Consider the following 23,637-nt stretch of genomic DNA (forward strand, 5'->3'; position numbering starts at 1 on the left):
ATGATCCTTTAGAGATTCAATGTCTTGGTATATATCGAGTGTGACAATTGGACCTCTCACGTCCAGTCGCTCAGAACCATGCAACGAAATTGGTTCTTCGGCTTTTCAACCATCGAATTATTGTCTGGTCGATGAACAGTTCTGCGCACCATGCTCAATGCCAACGTACGCAGTACATACGTGTAACTCTTGAATGGTTGAACATGATGAGTACAACTACTCTACCACAGTGAGAGGAATTCCCGACAACCGGCCGTCACGTCCACGGAAAACACGCTGACACGGTCACACGCCATACGAAAGTAGTAACGGCATTATGGAGGATAGTGGCCAATCAGAGTGCGCCCAAGGGATGGAGGGATGGAGGGAAGATTAGCCGAAGCTTGTTCGTGATTGGGAGCAGGCGGGCAGATTCCCCCAGTCCAGACTCCAGGCTCTAGACTCCAGGATGCAGAACGAGTATACCTTGTACGCATAGAGGACCGGGGGATATAGAAGTTGGGAGAACTCCAGTAGGGTTGGTAATTTGAAACGATGGGTTTCTGAGACCTCATAGAGCGTTGAAGGACCATGAGGCGAGGAGCTGAAAAAACGGCGTTGCGGATAGAGCTGAAGGTGATGCGGAGCAGTTCTGTAATAGTGAGTGCCACACAGTATGGAGATGCGCAGGGCCGACGAAGCATCTACCCGTCTACCCTGCGATCTTGTCCCGACCTACGTGTAGTTACCGTGTACATACCTCACATAGAGACGATATACACAGTGTATACGAGCGGTGTGTGGAAGATAGAGAATCAGACAACGTTTTTCTATCTAGATATTCTGCCCCATCCTTTCATCGTAACATGTACCTATACTATGCTCTGTATGTGCGATGTACTGCTATCGTGACTTGCTCCCCACGATACAATCTGTTCTCTTCCTATCAGCATTTCCCATAGCGTATATCACATACTGGAAAATGGAAGAACTGGAAAAGTGAGCATCCACTGTGTCTATCCTGATCTAACTTCCACTTCTTCCTCCTACGCCTCTCCACATCGCCTCCCCACTCTACTTCACAGCCTCATGACCCCATCAACACCACATACATTGACCCCGGTCAGACTGCATCCTATGCGACATCGAGAGCTTCTTGAGTATTCTATATATATGTATGTGCGCAGCTGTGTGATAATGAGAGAAAGAGGTTGTGTATGTGTATGTGCATCGTATCCATGTATGAGGGTGGGAGAGTTGCCGCCGCCGCACTAGCGACCGACCTTGAAGTTCCCCATGCATCATCCCATTTGGCCTAACAGAATACTCACTTACTCACTTACTCACTTACTCACTTACCTACTCACTTACCTACTTCCTGCGCCGGCCAGCCCGTCGTCGCGCTTCTTCCAGATTCTCATTCATTATTGTCGCCTTTGCAGTTGCTGCGATTCCAACTTCGTTCTTCCTCAAACTAATCCTCTTCTTCCTTGTTCTCTCCATCCTTCCTACCATCCACCCATTTCCACCCACCTACCCACCCACCCATCCATCCAACCTTACTATATATATCCGCCCACCTCCCATCACCCATCTCGCGACCACTATCGCGAAAGACGATATCATCATCGCCTGCGGAACACGCGCGCGGTCGCAGTCGCAAAAATCGCCCTCTCCTCCACTCTCGCTCCCACTCGCTCTCTCTGTCACCCAACCTAAGCCCCATCCGCCAGCCTACCACTCCCTCCCACCTTTTGCGATCCGTCAAACCAAACCACCCCCGAACCGAACCGAACACCAAATCAATAACAACCACACCCTCCTCCCCCACCCGAAACCCATCGACCAGACAGTAATCCTGCATCAGATGGATAGGTAGTCGGACATCATTCATCGCGCGAATAGATACAGTCCGATTCCATAGTAATCGCATAGAAGCCCGTCCACCCGTCCGTCTGCTGCATACTACGCGCATAGGACGAGGGTCGGCCGCTACGTCGCGAGACAGAATGCAAACCAAGCCAAAGGCAAAGTCAGGGGATTACCACAGACCCCAATCGCCCGCTTTGAGCTATTCACCAACAACGCACAACTCGTCCAACCCGCCAGCACCTCTATCTCTCCATCACTCCAACTTCAATTCCCATCAACCTCGTCTCCCTCCCACCTCCCCCGGCACCGCCGAGCTCCCTCCCATCAGCACGGCCCTATATCCACGCGAGAACACGGCCTCCAAATACTACGACCCTACTTCTGACCATGGTGATCACGGTGTAGAGCGAAGTGGTACGCGCTACGACGGTCATTACCCACAACAGGTACCTATTCCCTTTCATTCTTTCATTCATCCCATCCCATCCCATCCCATCCCCATCCACGCCCTTCCTCCCGACCATCATCCTCATCTCCATCAATAACCTCTACATCCTCATCACCGTCATCATCTCCTTGCCGCCTCCATCCATTCTTTTTCCTAGGCAGGGATGTGGAGCTAACCCATTACCTATCTCTACCAGACTCGAGACCCTCACGCTTATCCCGAGCCTCGATCGGCTGCCAGCCCATATCAGAAGACGTTCCAATCCCCCGTCGCGCCTGCCTTTCCGCATCACTCGCCGCGCGACCATCCTTCCTCCCAGAGGCGTACATCGGGTGGAATGGAAGCCATGTCGCACTCTCCCGTCTCGCCAACGGCGGTATATCACCGGGGCGCGGTGCAGCCTCCAGCATCCAACTACCCACGGCGATCTTCGATAAAAGATGAGGTTCGTGATTTCAGACTGCATTGTTCTTGCCGTATTCATTCCGATATAATCCCGCCCCTACCATCGTTTTTCCATCTTCGCTCACTAACGCGTCAACTTTATAGGCTCCGCCACCTCCCCGAGCAGACCCAATGTCTCTCTCTAGCATCATGTCCTCCGGCGCTGAATCGGATCCTCTTCCCAAACCTCAAGCACCACCACCTCCGCCACCTACCCTTCCCGTCGAACCTCAACCCCGCCGACCCTCCAAGTCACCCGCCTCCAGCAATTCGCTATACGTGAAGCAGGAGACCGCTCCTCCTCCTCCTCCTCCTCCTCCTGCACCTGCCGATCTACCTATACCAGCTAAGACAACCGCAAAGCGCGGGTACGAGGCAATGCCCCCCGTCGGAAGCTTCGCGCCGCCGCGAAAAAGTGCGCCCCGCGAGATCCCCGTTCCGGACGAGGCTCAGGTCGAGGTCGAGCTGGCTCGCATCGAGACAATGGAGATGAGCGACGGTGATGGTCCCGGTTTTGAGGTCGAAAAGGAGGAGTACAAGGAGAGCAATCGCAAGCGTGCCATGGAAGTGGAAGCTGTTGAGTCCGGCAAGCGCAAGGTAAGCCAACCAGTCGGCTAATGAACCGTATCATTCTTTACTAACAATACGCAGCGACGAAGGCTTGTATATCTCAAGCGCTACGCCACCAATCTCAGCGCCCATCGTGACGCCGCGAAACAGAGCTTTGCCGTGGAACACGAAACCGATGCTTGGCAGAAGGTGCAGAACCAGGAGATCGCCGAGGAAAAAGAGCGCAAGAAAGACATGCAGCGCAAGCGGAGACGCGAAAAGACTATCCAGAACGAGGAGGCAAAGCGTGCAGAAGCTCTTGCCAAGGCAGGTCAAGCCGAGAACGAGGAGGAGAAGGAGAAACATCTTCGGGATGCACAGAAAGCGGAGAAGAAGGCGAAGACCACGAGCCAGCTTCTTCAGGGCAATGTGGCCAACAAGGAATTCCGCGAGAACACGCCGCATGCTCCGAACCTTGAGGGTGGTACCATGAGCTCCTTCCAAGCGTCTGAGGATCCGCCTACAAGCAAACGAAAGGGAGGCCGAGGCGGGCGCCTGAAGAAGAGCAAAGAGCAGAAACAAGCAGAGAAGGATGCTGCTGCTGCAGGACAGGCTGCCCTGGATAGAGGTGACGAGCTCCCATCGATCGCACCACGCGAAGAGGCACGTCTTGAAGCACTCAAGAGCCGCAGCCAGACCGAAGACCCAGTCCCTGCTGCTGCTGCTGCTGCTGCCGCCGCCGCCCCTGCTGCAGCCCCTGCCCCAACAGGACCTCAGAGTTCGTTCAATTCGCCAGCATTCAACAATCTCATGGCCCAGATCTGGAAGGATATCGCCAGGAAGGACATACCCAAGGTCTACCGTGTCAAGGAGAACTCAATGAACACGAAACAATCCAATCTTAGAAAGACGGCTCAGCTCGCTTCCAAGGAAGCACGACGATGGCAGATGCGTACCAACAAGAGTCAGAAGGATACGCAGGCCCGTGCCAAACGAAGCATGCGTGAGATGCTCAACTTCTGGAAGAAGAACGAGCGCGACGAGCGCGACCAAAGAAAGATGGCCGAGAAGGCAGAGTTGGACAATGCGAAGAAGGCTGAAGCCGAACGTGAAGCCAACCGGCAGAAGCGGAAACTCAACTTCCTCATCTCGCAGACAGAGCTCTTCTCCCATTTCATCGGCAAGAAGGTTCGCACGGACGAGATTGAGAGGTCCACCGACGACGCAGAGACTGCTGCAGCGACAGCGCCCACCACAGAAACCAAGCCGACCGTGGATGTTTCAAGCATGGAAGTCAAGCCAGGCGCGAAAGTTACGAACTTCGAGGATCTCGACTTCGATAATGACGACGAGTCTGCGCTCAACCAAGCTGCCATGGCCAACGCCCAGCATGCATTGCAGGAGAACCTTAACCGTGCTCGTGCATTCGATAATGGTGGTGAAGATGCGGCCGCGGACTTCGATGAGGGCGAGATGAACTTCCAGAACCCAACGAGTTTGCAGAGCATGGACGTGCCCCAACCCAAGCTCCTGAGTTGCACCCTGAAGGAATACCAAATGAAGGGTCTCAACTGGCTTGTCAACTTGTACGAGCAGGGTATCAACGGTATTCTAGCCGACGAGATGGGTCTTGGAAAGACGGTGCAGTCGATCTCCGTCATGGCATATCTTGCAGAAACGCACAACATCTGGGGTCCTTTCTTGGTCATTGCACCTGCATCTACGTTGCACAACTGGCAACAAGAAATCGCCAAGTTCGTTCCCAACATCAAGACCTTGCCGTACTGGGGTAACGCAAAGGATCGAAAGATTCTTCGAAAGTTCTGGGACAGGAAGCACATCACGTACACTAAGGATTCGCCGTTCCACGTCCTCGTCACATCCTATCAATTGGTCGTCCAAGACGCCCAGTACTTCCAGAAGATCAAGTGGCAGTACATGATTCTCGATGAGGCCCAGGCCATCAAGTCCTCGCAGAGTTCTCGATGGAAGAGCCTGTTGGGTTTCCACTGCCGTAACCGTCTCCTTCTCACTGGTACACCCATCCAAAACAACATGCAGGAGTTGTGGGCGCTGCTTCATTTCATCATGCCAAGTTTGTTCGACTCGCACGACGAGTTCAACGACTGGTTTTCCAAGGACATCGAGAGCCATGCTACTAGTAATACTAAGCTCAACGAAGACCAACTCAAACGTCTCCACATGATCCTCAAGCCCTTCATGTTGCGACGTATCAAGAAGCACGTGCAGAAGGAGCTGGGTGACAAGATTGAAGAGGATGTGTTCTGCGACCTGACCTACCGCCAGCGGGCATACTACACCAGCCTTCGCAACAAGATCAGCTTTATGGATCTTATCGAAAAGGCCGTCGGCGATGACCAGGACAGCGCTACTCTCATGAATTTGGTCATGCAATTCCGTAAGGTCTGCAACCACCCCGATCTCTTTGAGCGTGCGGACACCTGGTCCCCATTCTCCTTTGGATACTTTGCAGAAACCGCGTCTTTCCTGCGAGAGGGTCAAAACCTGGGCGTCGCTTACTCCACTCGCAACCTTATCGAGTACCGTTTGCCTCGCCTGGTATGTCGCGACGGAGGACGTCTCGACATTCCTGGAAAAGAAAACCCTCAAGCCGGTTTCAGGGGTCACTACCTGTACAACCTGATGAACATTTGGAGCCCAGACCACGTCCATCAATCGTCGAAGGAAGCAGGGGCTTTCTCCTGGTTGCGACTTGCCGATGTGTCGGCAACGGAAGCCTCGAAGATTGCTAGAAGCGATCTTTTCCAACGTGCTCTCATCCAGGACGAGCGATCAGAGCACCTTGGTCGGTTCAATGTATTTTACGACAAGGAGAACGGCCCACACGTGCCAAAGAACTCGATGCTCAACATTGTGGAGCGACAGGAGCGCAGACCTCTAGCCGATATTACCTCAGAGGGTTACATGCAAACCCTTCTCAACGTGTCGCAATCCGCCTTTGAAGAGACTGGCTTGAACATCATCGAGCGCTGTGCTAAGCCGAGCGCTTCAGCACCTCCGATCGAACTCTACTGTTCCAGCCAGGCGGTGATTGCCGAGAAGCAAAGGGACTTCTTCAACATCCCCATGCGCACGGCCCTGTTCGGCATATCTGATAAGACAGAACTGAACATGCTTGAATCTAAGACGAGCTCGACTGCTCTCGTGGCTCGTAATAAGCTTCCAGAACCGACCAACGCCAGAGCTCGTTTCACGCACGTCGAGGTCCCATCCATGCACCGCTTCGTCTCTGACTCCGGCAAGCTCGCCAAATTGGACGCACTTCTCAAGCAGCTCAAGGCGAACGATCACCGTGTGTTGCTGTACTTCCAGATGACCAGGATGATCGACCTCATGGAGGAGTACCTGACCTACCGCAACTACAAGTACTGCCGCTTGGACGGATCGACGAAACTTGAGGATCGTCGTGACACTGTCGCAGACTTCCAGAGTCGACCAGAGATCTTTGTGTTCCTGCTATCTACTCGTGCTGGTGGTCTCGGTATCAACTTGACGTCTGCAGACACCGTCATCTTCTATGACTCTGATTGGAATCCCACGATCGATTCCCAGGCCATGGATCGTGCCCATCGTCTCGGCCAGACAAAGCAGGTCACAGTCTACCGTCTCATCACGCGCGGCACCATCGAAGAACGAATTCGAAAGCGAGCCCTGCAGAAGGAGGAAGTGCAGCGTGTCGTTATCTCTGGCGGAGCTGGTGCCCATGTGGACTTCAACACCCGCAGCAGGGAGAACCGCACCAAGGACATTGCCATGTGGCTCGCAGACGACGACCAGGCCGCAGAGATCGAGAAGAAGGAGGCCGAGTTGGCGGAGGCAGAGAGGAACGCACCGCCTGGCCGCAAGCGCAAGAAGAAGAGGGCAGAGGCCGCAAGTTTGGACGACATGTACCACGAAGGTAAGCCATTATGCAAGCTCCTCTCTTATTGATTCAATCTAACATTCTCTTCAGGCGAAGGTCATTTCGATCAAAGCGAAAGGCCCAGTGGTGCAGCGACTCCCGTGACCGGCGGAGACATCCCAATCGGTGGCAAGAAGCGCAAAGGCGGCATGAGCAAGAAGGCGAAGACAGCCAAACAGCGACTCGCCGTTGCCGATGGCGAGATCTAATCACCTTCACACATTACACTGGAACTTTGTAATTCTACAGGCAACGACCTTTCCATTTCACCATGTCGAGCACCAACCACATTGAAGACCATTACTTTCATACAAGTTCACAAGAGGGGACCTTTTGGACTGAAAGATCGAAGGGGGGTTCATTTTTGCATTATGCCATTTTCCATGTCTAATGACCCCCTTCCCAACATCATACATCAACATTTCTTACCAGTCGTCGACACGTCAATTATCTTTATTCATTACGGGGCCCCCTCCCCCTTTATTACCTCTTTCCTGTGGAGTTCCATGGTTCTTCTTTCTTCGACTGGCATTATCACGGGATAGGAATCCCTTTTCTCTTTTTTGTTGCCTCCTTCACCGAGGCTTTATTTTCCTTACACGATTTTTGGTTCGCGAGAAGAAAAAACATCTCGATCGTACTAGGGCGAGCGTTGGCGAGTGAGGTGTGTACGGGGGTGTGCATGCGTGTGGGATCTTCTGGAGTACTGCAAAGTGCAAGCATCTTATTTTGGGGATCCGAACCAGACCCCTTATTCTCCCTCTCGATGGCATATTTACGCCCATCGAGGTTGAGCGGAATAATAGACTAGGGAAAACCACAGTCGATGGACTGACTGACTGAAAACGGGGGAGTGAGTGGCATGAGGCAGGCCGGACATGGACGGAACTGAACGAGGTTTTTCGGAGGAGAAAGGAGGGTAGAGGATGGAGGGAAACCCTCGCATGCGTGTGTCGATTGCGTGTCTGCCTGCCTGTCTGTGTGTCTCTGTGTGTGTAACATTATGCTATTTGAATTTTCCATCCATCACCATCACTATCGTTGCTGTCTACTGTGATTTGCGCTTGCTCGCCCTTTACGTGAGCGACCTCAGGAGTCGTGAATATCTACATAACGTACCTCACGAATCTCATTCACCATCCATCATCCTATCACGATCCCGACCTCTTACCCAAGGTTTCCCCAATCTTCCATCTCACAACCCTCACACCTCACATCCCTCGCTTAGGTCTCTGAAAGCTATGGCATACTGCCTGACAAGACCTGACAACCCCAGCCCACCACCCTCACGTCGAACTCCGCACAACTCCACTCGCCCACGGAGAAAAACAATAAGAGAGAAAACACCCCGTACGTTTCAAAACTCCCCAGGCAAACATCGCCATCAGCAAAGCAAACAAACAAAACAAACAAACCCCCACTGCACCCTCGCACGAGAAGGGAAACCGACTCACCCATTCACCCAAAAAGAAACGAAGAGGATCTGTAAGGTAGGGACATAGAGCGCACGTGCAGCTTACACACACTTCTCCGTCGTTCCTACGATCACGAAAAGCGGGATCTGACCGGTGTTGTGGGGTTGGGGTCAACGATGTTCTAGATGGGCGGATGGATGGGGTTGACGGAGTGGCTGACATGTTCGTGTAGACTTACGCCAAGGTAAGGTTGGTAGGGTTGGTATGGTTGGTACCTGCATGTGAGGCTCAGGGGTGTGTGGCTTGTGTTTGTTTGAGGGTTTTATCTTATAGGATTCTGGGATTGAGGTTCTTTTGAGAGGAGATGGGGAGGATTGGGGGCGGTTGCGTATGTTGGAGTTCTTTAGGGGATACGGTGATGGTTTTAGTGGGTTGTTGTTCATCCATGTCATGTATGTATAGTTCGGTACATGGCATGGAGCCGTCTACCTATGTCGAATGGCCACAACGTACAGAGTACACATACGATTAATGAACCCATATCTTGAAAACCGTTAAAGTATCCCTTCTATTCCCACGGTTGCAGAAACAGATACAAACCCTACTACCTAATCGCAAAGACCGTTCTCCGCGTGGTCTACTCGGCGTGTGTGCTACAACACAGCTTACATGCCTCCTGTCCCAATCATCAAGCTCACCATTGCCTTCTTCCTTTCCCTTCCTTTTCCTCTTTTTCCGCCTTGTACACAGGCACGCGTCTTGTGTTTGAAGTCCGCCGCTGCTGTCGTCAGCTAGTATCGCATCTTATCTCTACGCATATACAATGTAACCATCCGCCATCTTGGTAGATGAGAATGGGTTAGTACATGGGACGCAATACATGATACACAGCGGACAACGCCCGCCTGCACATACGCAAGCCACGTCCGTACGTACATATCTTCGTAGGTTCGCAGCGTAATGCAGGTACGGAGACATACGCGTGCCATACCAACCACAAGGCGGAAATATCCCCCCCACGAACGACCGCTACGAACGGAAAATCGGAAACAAGGTTGAGAGGGAAAAGTCCGATGGAGGCTTTGAACGCTTTGGGCTTGTTCGCCACGGATAGGTAGGTTAGGGTAGGTAGGGTTGGGTAGGGTGTACGCAAGATGGGAGAATGGATGGGTGGATGGGTGGGTGGGTAGATGCGAACTACAGGTACCGTATCCGCCACAGGTAGACGTTCACCGCCATCGTAGGTGTGGACGCACGGTGGATCAAACACAACATCGCCCATCGCCATCGTCAATTGCGATCAGATCGAATACAACTGATCCATCATCGATTATCACGAATCGATCATCCTACGATCACATATTCATCATCCCATCGATACTCGTACCCGTTCCCCACAGAACCCACAAATCCGGTACCCGAAAACCACACACACACACGTAGAAAGGTGATCATCTACTTGCATTCCCGGGAAAGCAAAGCTACAGTTCTGTACACTAATTACCATAAACGAAAATGTAAAGAGGTGATTAAATGATAGACATTTCAAGTAGGATGAGGAAAGCAGGTAAAGGTTGAAAAATTGCCCCATTGGGCGATGGCGGAGGAAATGATGGGGCGGGAATGGCACGGTCGGAGTTGTACCTGTATGTTGAATTTAGTGGGAACGATACAGCGAGCGAAAGCCGTGGTAGTGGCGATAACCTCGTAGGTGATGGGCGGATAGTCGAATGTTTAGGTAGGTAGGTAGATATTAGGTACTTGATGAGATGTGTGTGTACTGTGTTTCTATGTGTGAACTGTGAAGACGTAGAGTGAGGGCAACGCGAATGCACATGTGAGATACCATACTATACCGTACAGCCGTACTGTGCACGAATCCAATAAAGAATGTCCAACTTGGGAAAAAGCTTATGGTTAAAGAAAAATACAATGAAAATAAAGTAATCGATTGGAATTGGTGTTGATGTTGATAATGATGATGAGGGAACATCTTGTGTCGTCTACGTCCCGAGATTAGTATACATCCCCAAGTAACTACCTACTGAAATGACAAGGTACATAGACGTCTTTACATCTGAGGATATACGAATTATAGCATCAAACACTCGGAAACTAACAGTAACAATTGCATAATCTAATCCGATCAATCAACCAATTTTCTCCCAATCCTACCCTTCCCTTTCCCATACTCATTCGCTACATACTGTACGGAGTACTGTATACATACCCACCCATCTAACAAACAGATCTACCACGTCAATCATCGCCCATCACCATCTCTCCATTCCAACCCCAATCAGAAAGATATTCCAACGTAGAACAACCACAGAACATTCCATCCACCTATCCACTCACCGTCCGCCCACCAGTCCCGTCCGTCACACTCCGGGTCCGCCGTCCCACAAGGCTAGCCACCTGTCCTGCCCTGATCAACCGCGCCACGCACGCACGGCAAACACCCCAAGAGCGGAAATTCCTCGCCTCTTTTCGCCCACGTCCACGCTTCGGTGTTGGTACATACCTTGGTGCCTTGTGCCTTGTCACTTATCCCTCATCCCATTAACCACCATGGAAATGTAAACAAAAGAAATAAGGGAAAATCTACGAAAGAGGAAAGAGGGTGGATGTCGGGTGGGCGTAAGGCTCACCTTGACTCGTCCGTAGCCGACTTGGAGGGGGTGGTATATCGGAAACGCAGACTTCGGACTTTTTTTCTGTTTGTTTTGTGTTTTGTGTTTTGTTTGCCCTGGGCGACTACGAAGACGACTACGAAGACGACTACGAAGACGATGATGGGAGCGATGGGGAGTGGGGTTGGTAAGGCAGTACAAGGCAGGGTAAGGCAGCACAGGACAGGGCGTTCAGAATTGAATCACATTGAAAGGCAGAAGGCTACGCCGTACTAGAGTCTACCAGCGCCTGGAAGGATGGATAACATGCTTAGAATGGCATGGGTGGGTACAGTTCTCAGTTCAAGTCAGTTCAGTTCGCTTCGCTTCGTTTCGTTTTCCTTCGGAAGGATGAAAGAGACGGAGGAAGGACGGAAGGCAAAGAAGGAAAAGTAAGCGTTGGAGGATTTCGTTTGGATTACATAGTAGGATCATGAGGGTTATGAGTTAGGATTCCGGAAGGAAGGATGAGTGGTTTTTGGCCCCCGCAAGTCATCGTGTTTTTTGGGCGTTGGATACGGAGGACTTGGAGGATGACCGTACCGTGTTGTAGCGATACGAGTACCGTCTGCTTCAACTGGCAAGAGCATCGCTGTTGAGTGTTCCGCGTCGAATACGATTAACTCTGTTCGGTAAGAATAGTAAGTACAACAATCAATCATCACCATGGCATATCATGTAGAGCAAATCAAAGTTTGACATATTCTTTTTATAATCGTTCGACTATTATAATACAGGTTAAGCCGATAGGCTGCATTTTCCAACTTGTTCGATAGCCACAAACGTGAATGGATGAGAGTGCGTGCCTGACAGCAGCGTCGTCATCATCCCATTCTCCCAGTCCTTGCCCCTCCCGACTTTTGCATGTGAGGCTGCACAACTCCAGACTGATCCCGTGAGGTATGTGTGCTGCAAACTTGACGAACAATCAAAGACAATGATGGAAAGGAAAAAAGAAATAAAACAAAACAAACCAGAGGCAAGGGGGTACTCGTTAAAACCATTGTCGTTAAAAAGCAAATTCCGACCCAAGGGCAGCCAAAATTGCCCACCCCCACTCCAATGATCCCATAAAGAAGAGAAATGCATGCAAGCAATGCAACATCGTGTAAGATGCTAAAGAAAGAACAAAAATCTAGACAGAGTTAAACATGATAAGCAAGGAAAAGTAGCCGAAGGACCGAAGATGACCAGAAAACCAAGGGACCGTGGCCCGCGTTGGATGCTCCTCAATGCGCCGAAAAATCACACCAGAATAAAGAGACAGGCACTGTATCTTAGCTTAGTAGTGATTGGCAGCAATGAGTTGCTGGGGAGGGGCCATTGTGGTGCCCATGGCGAGCGGGCCTGGGATGTCTGCAATGGAAGCTGGGAGCTGTGGCATGCCGCCGAGGTAGTCGTGCGAAGATTCGGGCGACTCCTCCTCAAGAGACTGCAGATGCTCATCTTCGCCCTCGAGGTCCTCCTCGTCGAAGCTGCTGAGCGGCTCGCCGTCTTGTCGGGACTCGTGTGTGCGACGATGTCTGCAAGGGGTGGTTAGCGACGATCAAATTAAAGTAAAAATGGCATCAACACTTACTGAGCAAGGTTGTCAGAGCGCGAGAATGCTTTGTTGCAGAGAGTGCAGACGTATGGTCGCTCTTGCGTGTGAGTGCGCACGTGCCTAAGCGCTCATGTCAGCGGCTACGAAAATGGTACGAAAATAGCTGGGCGCTTACCTCTTGAGATGCTCTAACCTCTTGAACAGCCTGCCGCAGGTGGGAATAGGGCAGGAGTGGGACTTCTGCGGGTACGGGCCAATCTCCATCATGGTAGCGCTGCGAGCCCTTCGGAAAACACCTGGCCCAGCTGCCGTGCGGGCAACCGCGCTGTGCTGCAAGGGGGTCTCGAAGGCATCGCCGTTGACGAAGCTGTTGAGATCGTCCTGGGGAAGAGCGGCGTGCTGCTGAGGCGGGCTGTCCTCGATGGTCTGGAGGGGAGTGCCGTGCCTCGAGATGTTGACCACAGGCTTGTGCTCTGGGATGGTCTGTGGGAAGGGAGCGTTGCCGTTGGCGCTGTCTGGCGAGTGGTGAGGTGACTCATCGCCCTCAGGCACAGGAACGACAGAGCTCGACATCGAGCGGCGCAGATCGCTGGGACGGTGCACTTGGTGTGCCGCGCCGCCGGTAGCAGTCACTGCTGCGCTGATGCTGGTGGAGATGGACGAGCGCCTCCTCCTCTGCTTGTAGGTGGGGGAGCCCTCGATGACTGAATAGACATTGCCGCCAGGGAATGGTCGGGTGACGTTGGAGAAACCCGGGCCAGGTCCCATCAAGTTTGATGGGGGCAAGTTCATCAGAGGGTTGAAGTTGGTGGAGACGCCAAGCTCAGGAATGGCGCTGTACAGGCCAGTGTCCTCGTTTGCGATGTAGGCAGGCTCGGGACCGAGGCTGAGGTTGTGCTGAGGAGGCGTCAACGGCTCAAAAGACATTCCGCGCGTGCTGTAGTCCTCGTAGTGCGATGAAACAAATGAGGGAGCGGGCGAGTACTCCATGTACGCGGGCATCGAGCTATGGCGCTGGTGGATCTGTGACAGAGGGATACCGTTGCGGTCGTATTGAACTTGACCCCGGTACTCGGGCTCGCGGCTCTTCACGATCGTTGGCTGCATGCTCGGGGGCATGGACATCTGGTTGTACTGTGCCATCTGGCCCATGGGCTCCTCCTGCACGGGAGGCATGGCCTGGGGAACCATCTGAGGAGGAGGCATCGAGTCCATTGCGCGCAGGACTGGGGAAGTCGATTGCGAGTAGGTCTGGACGTTGTTGTTGAAAGAAGAGGAGTTGGTCTGCTGTGCCTTGGTGAGCTGCTCGAAGAGCGACTGCGACGAGTCGAACTCGAACGAGAGAGCAGGCTCGTTCACGGCAACTGTGGTGGCCTCCTGGCCCATCTTCTCGCGCTTGAGATCGCGCTCCAGAGCATCGAGGAAGAGTCGGTCGTGGGGCACGCTGTACCAGTAAAAGACCTTCTGCTTCTTCTGTGTTCGGATGCAGTTATTCTTGTACAAGAAATCAAGGAAAGCGCTCTTTGGTTCTTCGAGCGATGCATCGGTGCCCGACTTGAGGTTGCGCAGGTCGGAGAAGATACCCTCCTCGAACTTCTTCGAGTTCTTCACGGGCCTGCCGAAGGCCTGGAAGCGGAACGAAAGGCATCGCACGATATCGGTACCTGAGATGTGAAAGAGGTTGTTCCTGGACGTTTTGTTAGCCAAAGGAAGATCGATCGGGGCGGTGGAATGTAGGAATGTAGGGTCCTCCAATGGGCCTGGAATGTACTCACCATAGCACGCAAGAAACATACTCGCCAGTGGGCAAGAGAAATCTGCGGATGTACTGGTCGGGTTGCCAGTCAACGGGAGCTGATATTAAGAAATACTTGACTGTAGTAGATGGATTAGCATTGGGATGGTCCTAAGAAAGGGGTGCGCGCGGCCCAGGGTCGCATGGTGAAGTGTTAAGAGGGGAGGAACGTGGTATTGTTGTTATTGTTGTTGATGTTGTTGTTGTTATGGGTCAAGGTATTTGGAAACATGAGAGAACCCTTTTGGGAGGATGAGTACGTACGATTATCGACCTGCTGGAGAGCTACGATGCTGTCTGGTGGTAGGCTTTGCTGAGCGTCCTGGTCTAATAAGAAGGTCTCAGGCGCGACAGATCGTGACTGAGGCGGCGGCATGGCCGCATGTGGATTTGAGTACATGGTGCACTGCAGCACGATGGTCTGAAGGGTTCAAGTCGTGTTTTGCAGTGCGAGACGTCAGGCGAGGCCGAAGTTGGGAGTCTCGGAGGAAGGAATTGATGGAATGAGACGGATAGGGCACTGAGAAGGTCCTGCCAGTAGGGAAATAATGAAAACTGAAGCGCAAAGCGAAGGAAAGAGTCGAGCGACGGTTTGAGATATGTTAAGAGAAGTTAAAACGTATCGAGGGCCTGCCTCGGGGTTTGCTTGAGCAGTCTCTCGACGTCAAGTAGACTACTGGGCAGCGGATTGAAGGTTAGGAAAGGCTCTGGGGACACACGAAACGTAAATCTGAGGGGGGGAGCGGCAGGCTTTAGGTGTCGGAGGGTTGGTGAAACAGGAGTTAGCGGTTTGGGAATAATCTATTTCGGGCCCGGCGCCCAAGTCAGCAACCCCCGGGCGCTCGCGGTCTCTGGCGGTCTTTTTTGGCGTGGCGGACGAGGGCCGGCGAGTGAAGAGGCCTGTAGGCTGTGGCCCATGTCCTTCCCTCCCCCTCTTACCCTCTTAGCTCGTAGACTGACTACAAGGTGTGTGGTGGGTGGTGGTGGGTAGGCTTTTTTCTCTCTCTTGCCTTCCCTCTTCCTGTCCTGTGTGTGGGTTCGACCCTTGTATGGACCATTCGTAGCCTAGCATTATAGCCCAGGTTGTCCATGTCCATGTCCTTGTGGAGGTTGGCCCTAGCCGTGGGTATTGTCTCTCCCACCCTCCCAAGTGACGAATGGGACGGACGCGACGAGAAGCGCTCCCTGCCGGCCAAGAACCGGGTGCGGTGGTGGTTGACGGTGGTTGACGGTGGTCATGGAGGGTGGTGGTGGTGGGCCTGTGAGTCGAGATGCAGATGCACGAGAGACAGACATGGCTTATACGCTAGAGACCTTTACAGAGAGATAGAGAGCGAGAGAGCCACAGAGAGAGAGGAGATTTGGTGTGAGTGTGTCGCAGTGTGGATGGATGTGGGAGTGCATGGCGGACGGACGGCGGCGGCGAGCGGCGTGCGGCCTTTGTGGTGATTCGTGGTCGTCGTTGGTGGTGGCCTGGTGGGTTTGAACGATCATGAAGAAGTTGGAAATGAATTATATCGATTGGATCATTGTGTTGAGGTTTTTGGTAGTTGATTGAAACTGACAGAGAGCAAGAGACACGAGCGACGTAGACATAGACAGACACGTCGATTCACATCATCAGAGGAAGGCGCGCGTAACCATTAGAGTCAACTCACGATAAGAGGCAGGAGCGACACACCTCACACATTCACTCAGTACACACATAGTCTCCTACACATACAATCACACCTACACATCTACACTCATACATGGTCCCATAGTCTCATACGTACAATCACATTCACGCATCTACTGAACACCCCACAACATGCATACCTACATTATTCATACACACACCCACCTAGCACAACGGTACTAAGGGCATCTAACGCATACACACACTATTGATTGAAGTCGACGCCATAGTTACCTGCATCAAACACAGCTAATCACCATAATCACCATAAGATTGATCACCATACTCGTTATGTACTCCGTACCTCCTCCAGACACACAAATAACAAACTACCAGGGAACTAACCAAACCTACTCGTCAACATACTTTGACACTACCTCATAGGCTCGTACCATTACATTCTTCTTTTGCTTTTTCCACACTACGATCATGTGCATTGAACATTCAACAGAGTAATAATTATCTTATTGTTTATTACTCCTCCTTTCTCTTCCTTCTCTCCTCCCGACCGACTCGCGCGTGCCTTACTTGCCTGACTTGCCTTAACCTTGCCTACTCTCGCGGCGCAACTGTCGTTTACGGACTAGCGCCTGTTCACTGTCGTCCTTCAACTCCTTCCCTCACTCCTTCACTACTGACTTCCTCACTGATTCACTGATTCAATGCCTCCCTCAACGGTTCGGCACTTCATCATCACGAACTGCATAGTCACCTACACTCAGGTACTACAGCAATCATGATACCTATAGCACACTCAGATAATTATGGCAATTCGCTTGCTCATCATTGAGCATACTCACTAATCTGTCCTCACGACTACTGACCCACCCCACGTTCACCACCACCAGTGACGACCACCACCTCCTGCACTGTGCACCATACTGTCTACCGTCTAGTTACTGTCTACACATTTAAACCGACCTGAGTAAAGCGTCTTCTGCAACAGGAACAAGTCTACTCGGAATTGCTTTATCCTCCTCAGTAGCGAGATGCACGGCCAGTCCACCGACTCCAGCCTTGACGGTCCCAGTAACCTTTGTGCATCATCCTGCATGCTTCCAACTGACTAACTAACAAACATAACATACGACCCTGTTTATCTTTTTTTCTCGTTGCCCGCAGTTTCCGCTCCGCCCAAGTTGCAACCCTACCGAGGAGACTAATTACCTATTGACTACAACGTGGGCATGATATTCTACGAATACGCTGTGCTTGCATATCCACGCATACACTACGGTGAATGTGCGATGGGGAACTGCACATCTTTTGCTGATTACTGACCCTCCGCACGCATCATAGTCCGCAATTCGTCATGTTCCTCTGCAACCCACCTGCATTCTCGTTGCGTACGAAGCGCCCAGCAAACCGCCAATCCCATCGCATCGTTGCGCCCTGTTGCCAGTAGATTCTGCCTCTTGCGGACACCACAGCCACTCACACAACACCGACAAGCAGTAATCCTGTGCCATGCGCTTTCAAATAACCATGATGACCATGATAACCACCATGAGTACGGACTTTGCGACTGATCGCGATCCACGCGTACTTTGGTCTTTGATCAACTACCTCCTATGAAAAGCACGTGGCTGCAAGTTGCGTTTTCCAGAGCCGCCGAACTCGAAAACCCACAAAATTTAATCAACCCGTGACGGCGTACAAATGTTCTATCAGCGACAAAGACGATAAATAATTACCGTCCGTACTCGTAGACAACGGTCGTTGGTCATGCTCACAGGATGCCAACACCAAACTGGTCTCTACACAGCGTGTGCCCCCGCTTACCTAGGTTCGCCCCATTCCGCAGTGCAGAATCGCAGTAGCATCACATTGCTCGGGTGCATCTTCGTGCGAATCTGTGTGAATCTAGCCCAATGCATCACACAAGCATGTCATCGTGACCACAATGTCCACCTGCACCTGCATTCGTCGTTCCTGAACCATCGTGCATCTTACTGTGGCGGATCATCGAAGACGTGAAGTGTGGGCGCCGTCCTGCATTCGGATGCAGGAACCAGCAGAAGCAGCAACGGCACCAGGTTTGATCTCCATCCTGAAACCAGTCCCTCTTTACTCTCCGTGGCCGTCATCCATCATCCATCAATCCATGGATTATCCAGTAAGCAAGCTTTCGGTTCGTTCCCCCAATAACGCAATCCCACGACGGCCCCGCTCTTCGCCCATCTCTGCTAGCATCATCATCATTGCTGTCGTCAAAGAGCCGCTGAAGGCTGTCGTTTAGGATCATCCACCTCCACTCGGAGAGAATCGCAAGACCAACGTCCAGGTATGCCCTGCCTCGGCGTGTCGCTACGGATATTGTACTTGTACAGCTACCCAAGGAAAGTCGTTTCAGAGTTTCTTTTGGGCCAAGGCAGACCCTGGCCGCCTTCTACCGCTATCTTCTGTGCCCGCCTGCCCATTGCGAGTCAGCGAATGAGCATCCAGCATGTCCACCTTTCTACGAGCGTTCATCCAATTACAATGCAGAAGTCGACATTTCAACTGTCCGTCGCCCACCCTCATGCAACTCGAGAGTACTGGATCTTATACCCGTAATTACAGCCTTTCCAGCCTTTGGCTTTGCAATTGGCATTGGAAAAATGCGCCCGCGCTGCCATTCATCACAGCGGATCAGTATCGATAGGATCACACATAGACGCAACGAGGCCAGCTTGTGTCGGAGTCCTGTTTGAACAACCGCCATCCCAGCGTGAAATCACAATGAATCAAGCATGCTGATCATGAATCGGAACGTTCATCATGCATGCGCGTGCCGAGAAGAGGGTCAATTGGCCTTCTGCGGGAGCGGGACTGTGAAGAAATCAAATATCTACGCTTAGGGACTTGCTGCAACACATTGGTGGAGTATGCAAAGACACCATGGCAACCCACAAGTGACAAATGGGTTCTCTTCGGTGTGACAGCCTTTGTGATACCCTCGCAGCCTCGACCTACTCGTATGACGCTCGGGTATTCTGTTTCCTTAAACATACATGCGCGAGAAACCACCTTCCTCTCGGTGGAAACGTCACATTGGGGATGGCTTGGATTGGGGGAGTGCCGTACCTGCATTAGCGGGGGTCGGATGGTATCATGAAACTCCTCCAGATCCTCGTCGACTACTCGAGGACTAACTAAGAGGCGGGCGTTGAGCACGGTCTCGGTTGCAGTGCCAGTATTCTTTACATGATGCTAACCGTTATCTCACAGTTGCTTCTTCGAGCCACAAAGGAAAAGGAATCGCGTTGCAGTGGCTGAAAGGCTTCTTCACTGATTTGGATACAGGCAAGAAGTTAGTAGATTGTCCAGGAGTCATGCCACCGCCAATGTGGCTAAAAGCAATAATGCGAGTGTACTCGGTACAGTTCACGAAGCTATCACATTCACCTTGACTCGCGCACTCGAAATTGTGAGCGACACCGTGGAATACAAACAACAAAGAAGCGTGGTAGACGTGGAATAGGCTGGAAAGTTTAGCCTGCGATGTTCCTATCTGCAAGCTATCTTCAGTCCACTACTACCTTTACAAAATCCAACGCATGATCTATCGAGTTTCAGAAGGGCAATGTGGGTAGCTGGATGCGATGGACCTTGCACGCAGATACTCCATTGTGTTCTCGTTGCTGCATGGGACGTGCGATTACTATAGCAAGATCCACCGCACTCACATTCACCCACCCACGCTCACGAAGTCGGCGCGGTCCTGCATCTTCAGCCTGGAAAAGTTAAATCATCCCCAATGTAGCCATAAGGCGTGTTTGATGACCACGATCTCCTCCCGCAGTATCAGATTCTCAGGGCCGTGTATCAGAGCAGCGGGAGTTTCAGATTGATTCCTCGCTTGACAAGGCCCTGTAGCCTCGACCGCATGCCACATCGAAAGGACGAGAGGCAAAGGTTTGGTTTTCGCAATTGAGCATACAGGCAATTTCCTTGCTGTGTATGCTGAAGTAATTGCGCACTCTTGACGTTGATTGACACGTTCGGAAATTTTGCCGGCGGCTGAGCTGAGCATCGAGACAAGCAGAACCTTGCGCCACAGGCATGCTAGAATACGAGTGGAACCCACACGCTATTGGGCCTGTATCAGGAGCTTCTTCGCGTGTTCCCCGCCTGAACGTCTATTCACTAGCTATCTCTAAAGGTGAAAGTCTCCATCCGCACTTCGAGACCCCTTTTGCCGACTGCGAGCTGCGATTAGAGTTCGTTAGCGGAAACCTGATCGACAAAGGATAGACTTCCCTTTAGTTCGCGGATCAAAGCACGAGCGGAGAGCATCATTGATGCGCTCTACTACCGCACACCAAAGTCTAATTCAGAACCACGATTGAAAGAATTGATGCATGAGGTTGTATGAGTCGATAGCTCGGCTCATGAATCTCGGAGCTTGAAGATGGAAATCCTTGAAGCCCGCCATCTACCTGGACGACGCTAGCAAAGATCAATTCTCCCCATCTTAGCTTCACGGAAGGGAAGTGCCGTGAACGAAGGTTTAGATACCAAAGTATCTTTGATACTGCCCAGAATGGATTCAACGATAGAAACTCCCCCTTTTTCCAGCAGAAGCTTCCCTAAGAAGCAAGAGTTCAATAGTGTTGACCCATCTATAGGACCTCTGTTAAGGCCTACGTGAATCATGTCATCGAACCTCCTATTTCGCCTCGCTTGTGGACGCCGCTGGCACCTAAAAGGGCAGGACTGAACCGTTGCAAACGCAAAAGGTTCCCAGGTAGGTATATCCGACAAAAACCCACGTGGACTTGTTCCGTTCTAGAATATCAGACCCTGAAAGTTTATGTGATGGGTCAAACGGATTGAGCTCTTGTCTTTTCGCCATGAGGGTTCAGTAGACGAGGTACAACCTTGAACACCACGATGCTCGTTCTAATGCCGCGGCTTTACGTTTCACCGAAGGCGACGTCAAGATACATGTGAATGGTACATGCTATGGGGCCTGGGTCGTTTGACGGCTCGCATTCTGTGAGGTATAGGTTGATAACAGTCAAAGCCTTTTCAATATACTTAGTAAATCAGGACGAAAATTCCAAGTATACTGTGGTGTAGCAGGATAGATGAGGCTATTCGGAGATCACATGGGTTGAAATGAGGAGAGATGAGTTGATTGATTGATTAAGGGAGGATGGCTGGGTGAGCCAGACTATATAGGTTCTCCTTCATCTCCCCCAGCCTCCTCAACATCGAGGCCTTGGTCAACCATAATTCTAACAACATGTATGGGGAAGAGCTCCAGACAAGGCATAGGTAGATCGATCAGGGCTGCCGAGGGAGATCGAGGTATCATCCACATACCTCCAGAGGCCTATCGGCAAAGAGAAATATCTTCATTTCCTACCTATTCACCGATTGCGGGTCGCGCCTGTGATGCTCCCTACTACAGAGGCGTCTATACCGCGACAATACGTACACTATTGATTAACCATGTATCAGGGAAGCAGCAGATCCAGCTTCTGTCACCTCAAACTGCACCGTATGCACTTGATTCCGTGTCCTATCTCCAGGCTGCCGTTCCCCTGCCTTCGACGTCGCCCTGGCTGAGATAGAATGTTTCCCATAAGACGTATGCACAAGTACTGAAAACCTCTGCCAGCCAAAGTCCTTCCGTGACTCCGTTTTCGCAGGCACCCACACGTCGCCCTCGTCCAAGCAAACCTCAACGACATCGATCTCGACCTCACCCCATGCCCAACCGCTCACAGTGACGTCTGTACTGTCAAGACATTCTCCTGGTGCCGGACGAACGATCATCGAATTCGGCTCAACGGCCCAGACAGGCGACATCCCCGTAACACTCTTCTCATCCTCACGATTATAGAAATAACTCGCGAAGATCCCAGGAGCGCGGGACGATTGCAACGTCAACCGACACAACCATTTGGTCGAATTCGTGCCGAACCAGCCCGGGACGACAAGCCGCACCGGACCACCACGTCGTGAGCGTATCGGCGCGTCGTTCATTCTATACGCGACGATGACTTCGTCCTGTAGTGCCTTTCCGAGCGGGAGGTCTTTCTGGTAGCTGTCGACCCGATGGCCCGCGAAGACGCCATGGTCCCGGCCTTCCGACCAGAGGAACCTTGCTTCGGGTGCCACGTCTGCTAGTGCCAGAATGCGAGACAATCGAACGCCAGTCCAGACTACGTTGCCGACTTTCCAGAGGTTCCGGGTTGGCGGGTGCAGAGGGCTTCCATAGCATTCGTGGAAGGTTGTGACGGACGAGGTAGGCAGATTCACGAGCTCGGCGAAGCTGAGGGTGAATCGATTTCTCACGAGACCGTCGACGGTCAGCTCCCAGTCTGACGGATCTGTATCGGGCCATGTGGTGTGGTTTTCTTCAAATAATGTTAAGTCGTGCGTGAGATAGCTAAGCTGCTGGTGCGGCTTGGGTGCCCGGATGGGTTGGGTGGGGATGTCTGCATTTGTTGTAGAGTGGGGTTTGTCTGTAGGGCTGTGTGCCTCTGCATTTGTCGTAGAGAGGGGTTTGTCTGTAGGGCTGGATGCCTGGGGAAAGGAGGACGTCATTGCTGCATTTTGATAAAATGTCTAGAAGTAATTCACCTTATGGTTTATGCACAAGGAATAGTGCAAGCACTAATGTAACAGTTATTAGTAACACTGGTACTTTATGTAGGGCTACAGTAAACACTTCATCTCTAAGTCGTGCGCCAACCCTTTTCGATATCCTACAGTTTTATGGAGACAGTATCACAACGTGTGAACAGCGCAGCTTCAACGACTACATACTTAACTGTTACAAGATTAGAAAGCGATATGTGAAAGGGAATAGTAGGAGTACCATAGTTTGAACAGCTATTCGCGGTGTCAAGCCGGCTTCCGGCTTCCCATGTGCAAGCATAATGCCTAAGTTTGCACACTGGAGGATGGATATGTTTGTGTGGGCGAAGAACGTGCAGTAGCCTCGCATCTGATTCAAACAGCACGGTCAATCGTCAAAGAAATCTCTAAGACATCGTCAAACATGTGAGACATTAAGCCTCTGTGCGTTCGAACCGAACAAATGCGCACTCGCAACTCTTGAAAGGTATAAGTCCTCTTGTGTTTCTTCAATTTGAGCTGCATCATAACATCAACCTTCTATTCGCATCAACTACAAGTCGGAACACCATTTATTCGAACCTGAGAGACGCTCTTCCATTCTGCTTTCGACCACGATCCTCTACAAGCCCACACGGACTCAGTCAAAAGCGCATCGCTTCTTCTGCAATCAACGCCCAATCCCTCCAGATTCAAATATTGCTTTCCTTCCCCGAGGTCAACATC

The 23,637-nt window shown here is 51.7% G+C and overlaps 6 protein-coding genes across 6 annotated transcripts; 3 read left to right on the top strand and 3 right to left on the bottom strand.

Moving 5' to 3' along the window:
• The first annotated feature begins 1,843 nt into the window (after nucleotides 1–1,843).
• On the top strand, nucleotides 1,844–7,535 carry BU24DRAFT_254385 (uncharacterized protein). The gene is made up of 5 exons (XM_033522433.1): nucleotides 1,844–2,297; nucleotides 2,496–2,744; nucleotides 2,849–3,340; nucleotides 3,395–7,232; nucleotides 7,287–7,535. The coding sequence occupies exons 1-5, from the start codon at nucleotides 1,989–1,991 to the stop codon at nucleotides 7,442–7,444; spliced, it is 5,046 nt and encodes a 1,681-aa protein (XP_033380902.1). The 5' UTR covers nucleotides 1,844–1,988; the 3' UTR covers nucleotides 7,445–7,535.
• A 494-nt stretch (nucleotides 7,536–8,029) lies between these two features.
• Nucleotides 8,030–8,957, top strand: BU24DRAFT_254402 (uncharacterized protein). Its single transcript, XM_033522435.1, has one exon. It carries the CDS (start codon nucleotides 8,162–8,164, stop codon nucleotides 8,735–8,737), a length of 576 nt encoding a protein of 191 aa, XP_033380903.1. The 5' UTR covers nucleotides 8,030–8,161; the 3' UTR covers nucleotides 8,738–8,957.
• On the bottom strand, nucleotides 8,780–9,306 carry BU24DRAFT_254393 (uncharacterized protein). The gene has a single exon (XM_033522434.1). It carries the CDS (start codon nucleotides 9,100–9,102, stop codon nucleotides 8,821–8,823), a length of 282 nt encoding a protein of 93 aa, XP_033380904.1. The 5' UTR covers nucleotides 9,103–9,306; the 3' UTR covers nucleotides 8,780–8,820.
• Nucleotides 9,307–12,604: 3,298 nt separating this feature from the next.
• BU24DRAFT_411916 (STE-domain-containing protein) lies at nucleotides 12,605–15,060 on the bottom strand (the record flags this gene model as incomplete). The annotated part of the gene is made up of 5 exons (XM_033526073.1): nucleotides 12,605–12,845; nucleotides 12,902–12,985; nucleotides 13,041–14,552; nucleotides 14,641–14,740; nucleotides 14,925–15,060. The coding sequence occupies 5 exons, from the start codon at nucleotides 15,058–15,060 to the stop codon at nucleotides 12,605–12,607; spliced, it is 2,073 nt and encodes a 690-aa protein (XP_033380905.1).
• A 612-nt stretch (nucleotides 15,061–15,672) lies between these two features.
• Nucleotides 15,673–16,364, top strand: BU24DRAFT_425205 (uncharacterized protein). Its single transcript, XM_033528685.1, has one exon. The coding sequence runs from the start codon at nucleotides 15,750–15,752 to the stop codon at nucleotides 16,107–16,109; it is 360 nt and encodes a 119-aa protein (XP_033380906.1). The 5' UTR covers nucleotides 15,673–15,749; the 3' UTR covers nucleotides 16,110–16,364.
• Nucleotides 16,365–21,557: 5,193 nt separating this feature from the next.
• BU24DRAFT_425207 (molybdopterin binding oxidoreductase) lies at nucleotides 21,558–22,881 on the bottom strand (the record flags this gene model as incomplete). Its single annotated transcript, XM_033528686.1, has 1 exon — nucleotides 21,558–22,881. One exon carries the CDS (start codon nucleotides 22,876–22,878, stop codon nucleotides 21,772–21,774), a length of 1,107 nt encoding a protein of 368 aa, XP_033380907.1. The 3' UTR covers nucleotides 21,558–21,771.
• Between the last annotated feature and the right edge of the window lie 756 nt (nucleotides 22,882–23,637).

This window comes from Aaosphaeria arxii, assembly GCF_010015735.1.
Source record: "Aaosphaeria arxii CBS 175.79 unplaced genomic scaffold BU24scaffold_7, whole genome shotgun sequence".
Taxonomy (NCBI): Eukaryota; Fungi; Ascomycota; class Dothideomycetes; order Pleosporales; genus Aaosphaeria; species Aaosphaeria arxii.

Excerpts from the sequence above, each read along its gene's own strand:
- BU24DRAFT_254385 (XM_033522433.1), top strand. The coding sequence starts at position 1,989 with ATGCAAACCAAGCCAAAGGCAAAGTCAGGGGATTACCACAGACCCCAA. Across the intron at positions 2,745-2,848 it reads GATCTTCGATAAAAGATGAG|GCTCCGCCACCTCCCCGAGC; the intron begins GTTCGTGATTTC and ends TCAACTTTATAG. Across the intron at positions 7,233-7,286 it reads GGACGACATGTACCACGAAG|GCGAAGGTCATTTCGATCAA; the intron begins GTAAGCCATTAT and ends CATTCTCTTCAG.
- BU24DRAFT_254402 (XM_033522435.1), top strand. The coding sequence starts at position 8,162 with ATGGAGGGAAACCCTCGCATGCGTGTGTCGATTGCGTGTCTGCCTGCC.
- BU24DRAFT_254393 (XM_033522434.1), bottom strand. The coding sequence starts at position 9,102 with ATGACATGGATGAACAACAACCCACTAAAACCATCACCGTATCCCCTA.
- BU24DRAFT_425205 (XM_033528685.1), top strand. The coding sequence starts at position 15,750 with ATGTCCATGTCCTTGTGGAGGTTGGCCCTAGCCGTGGGTATTGTCTCT.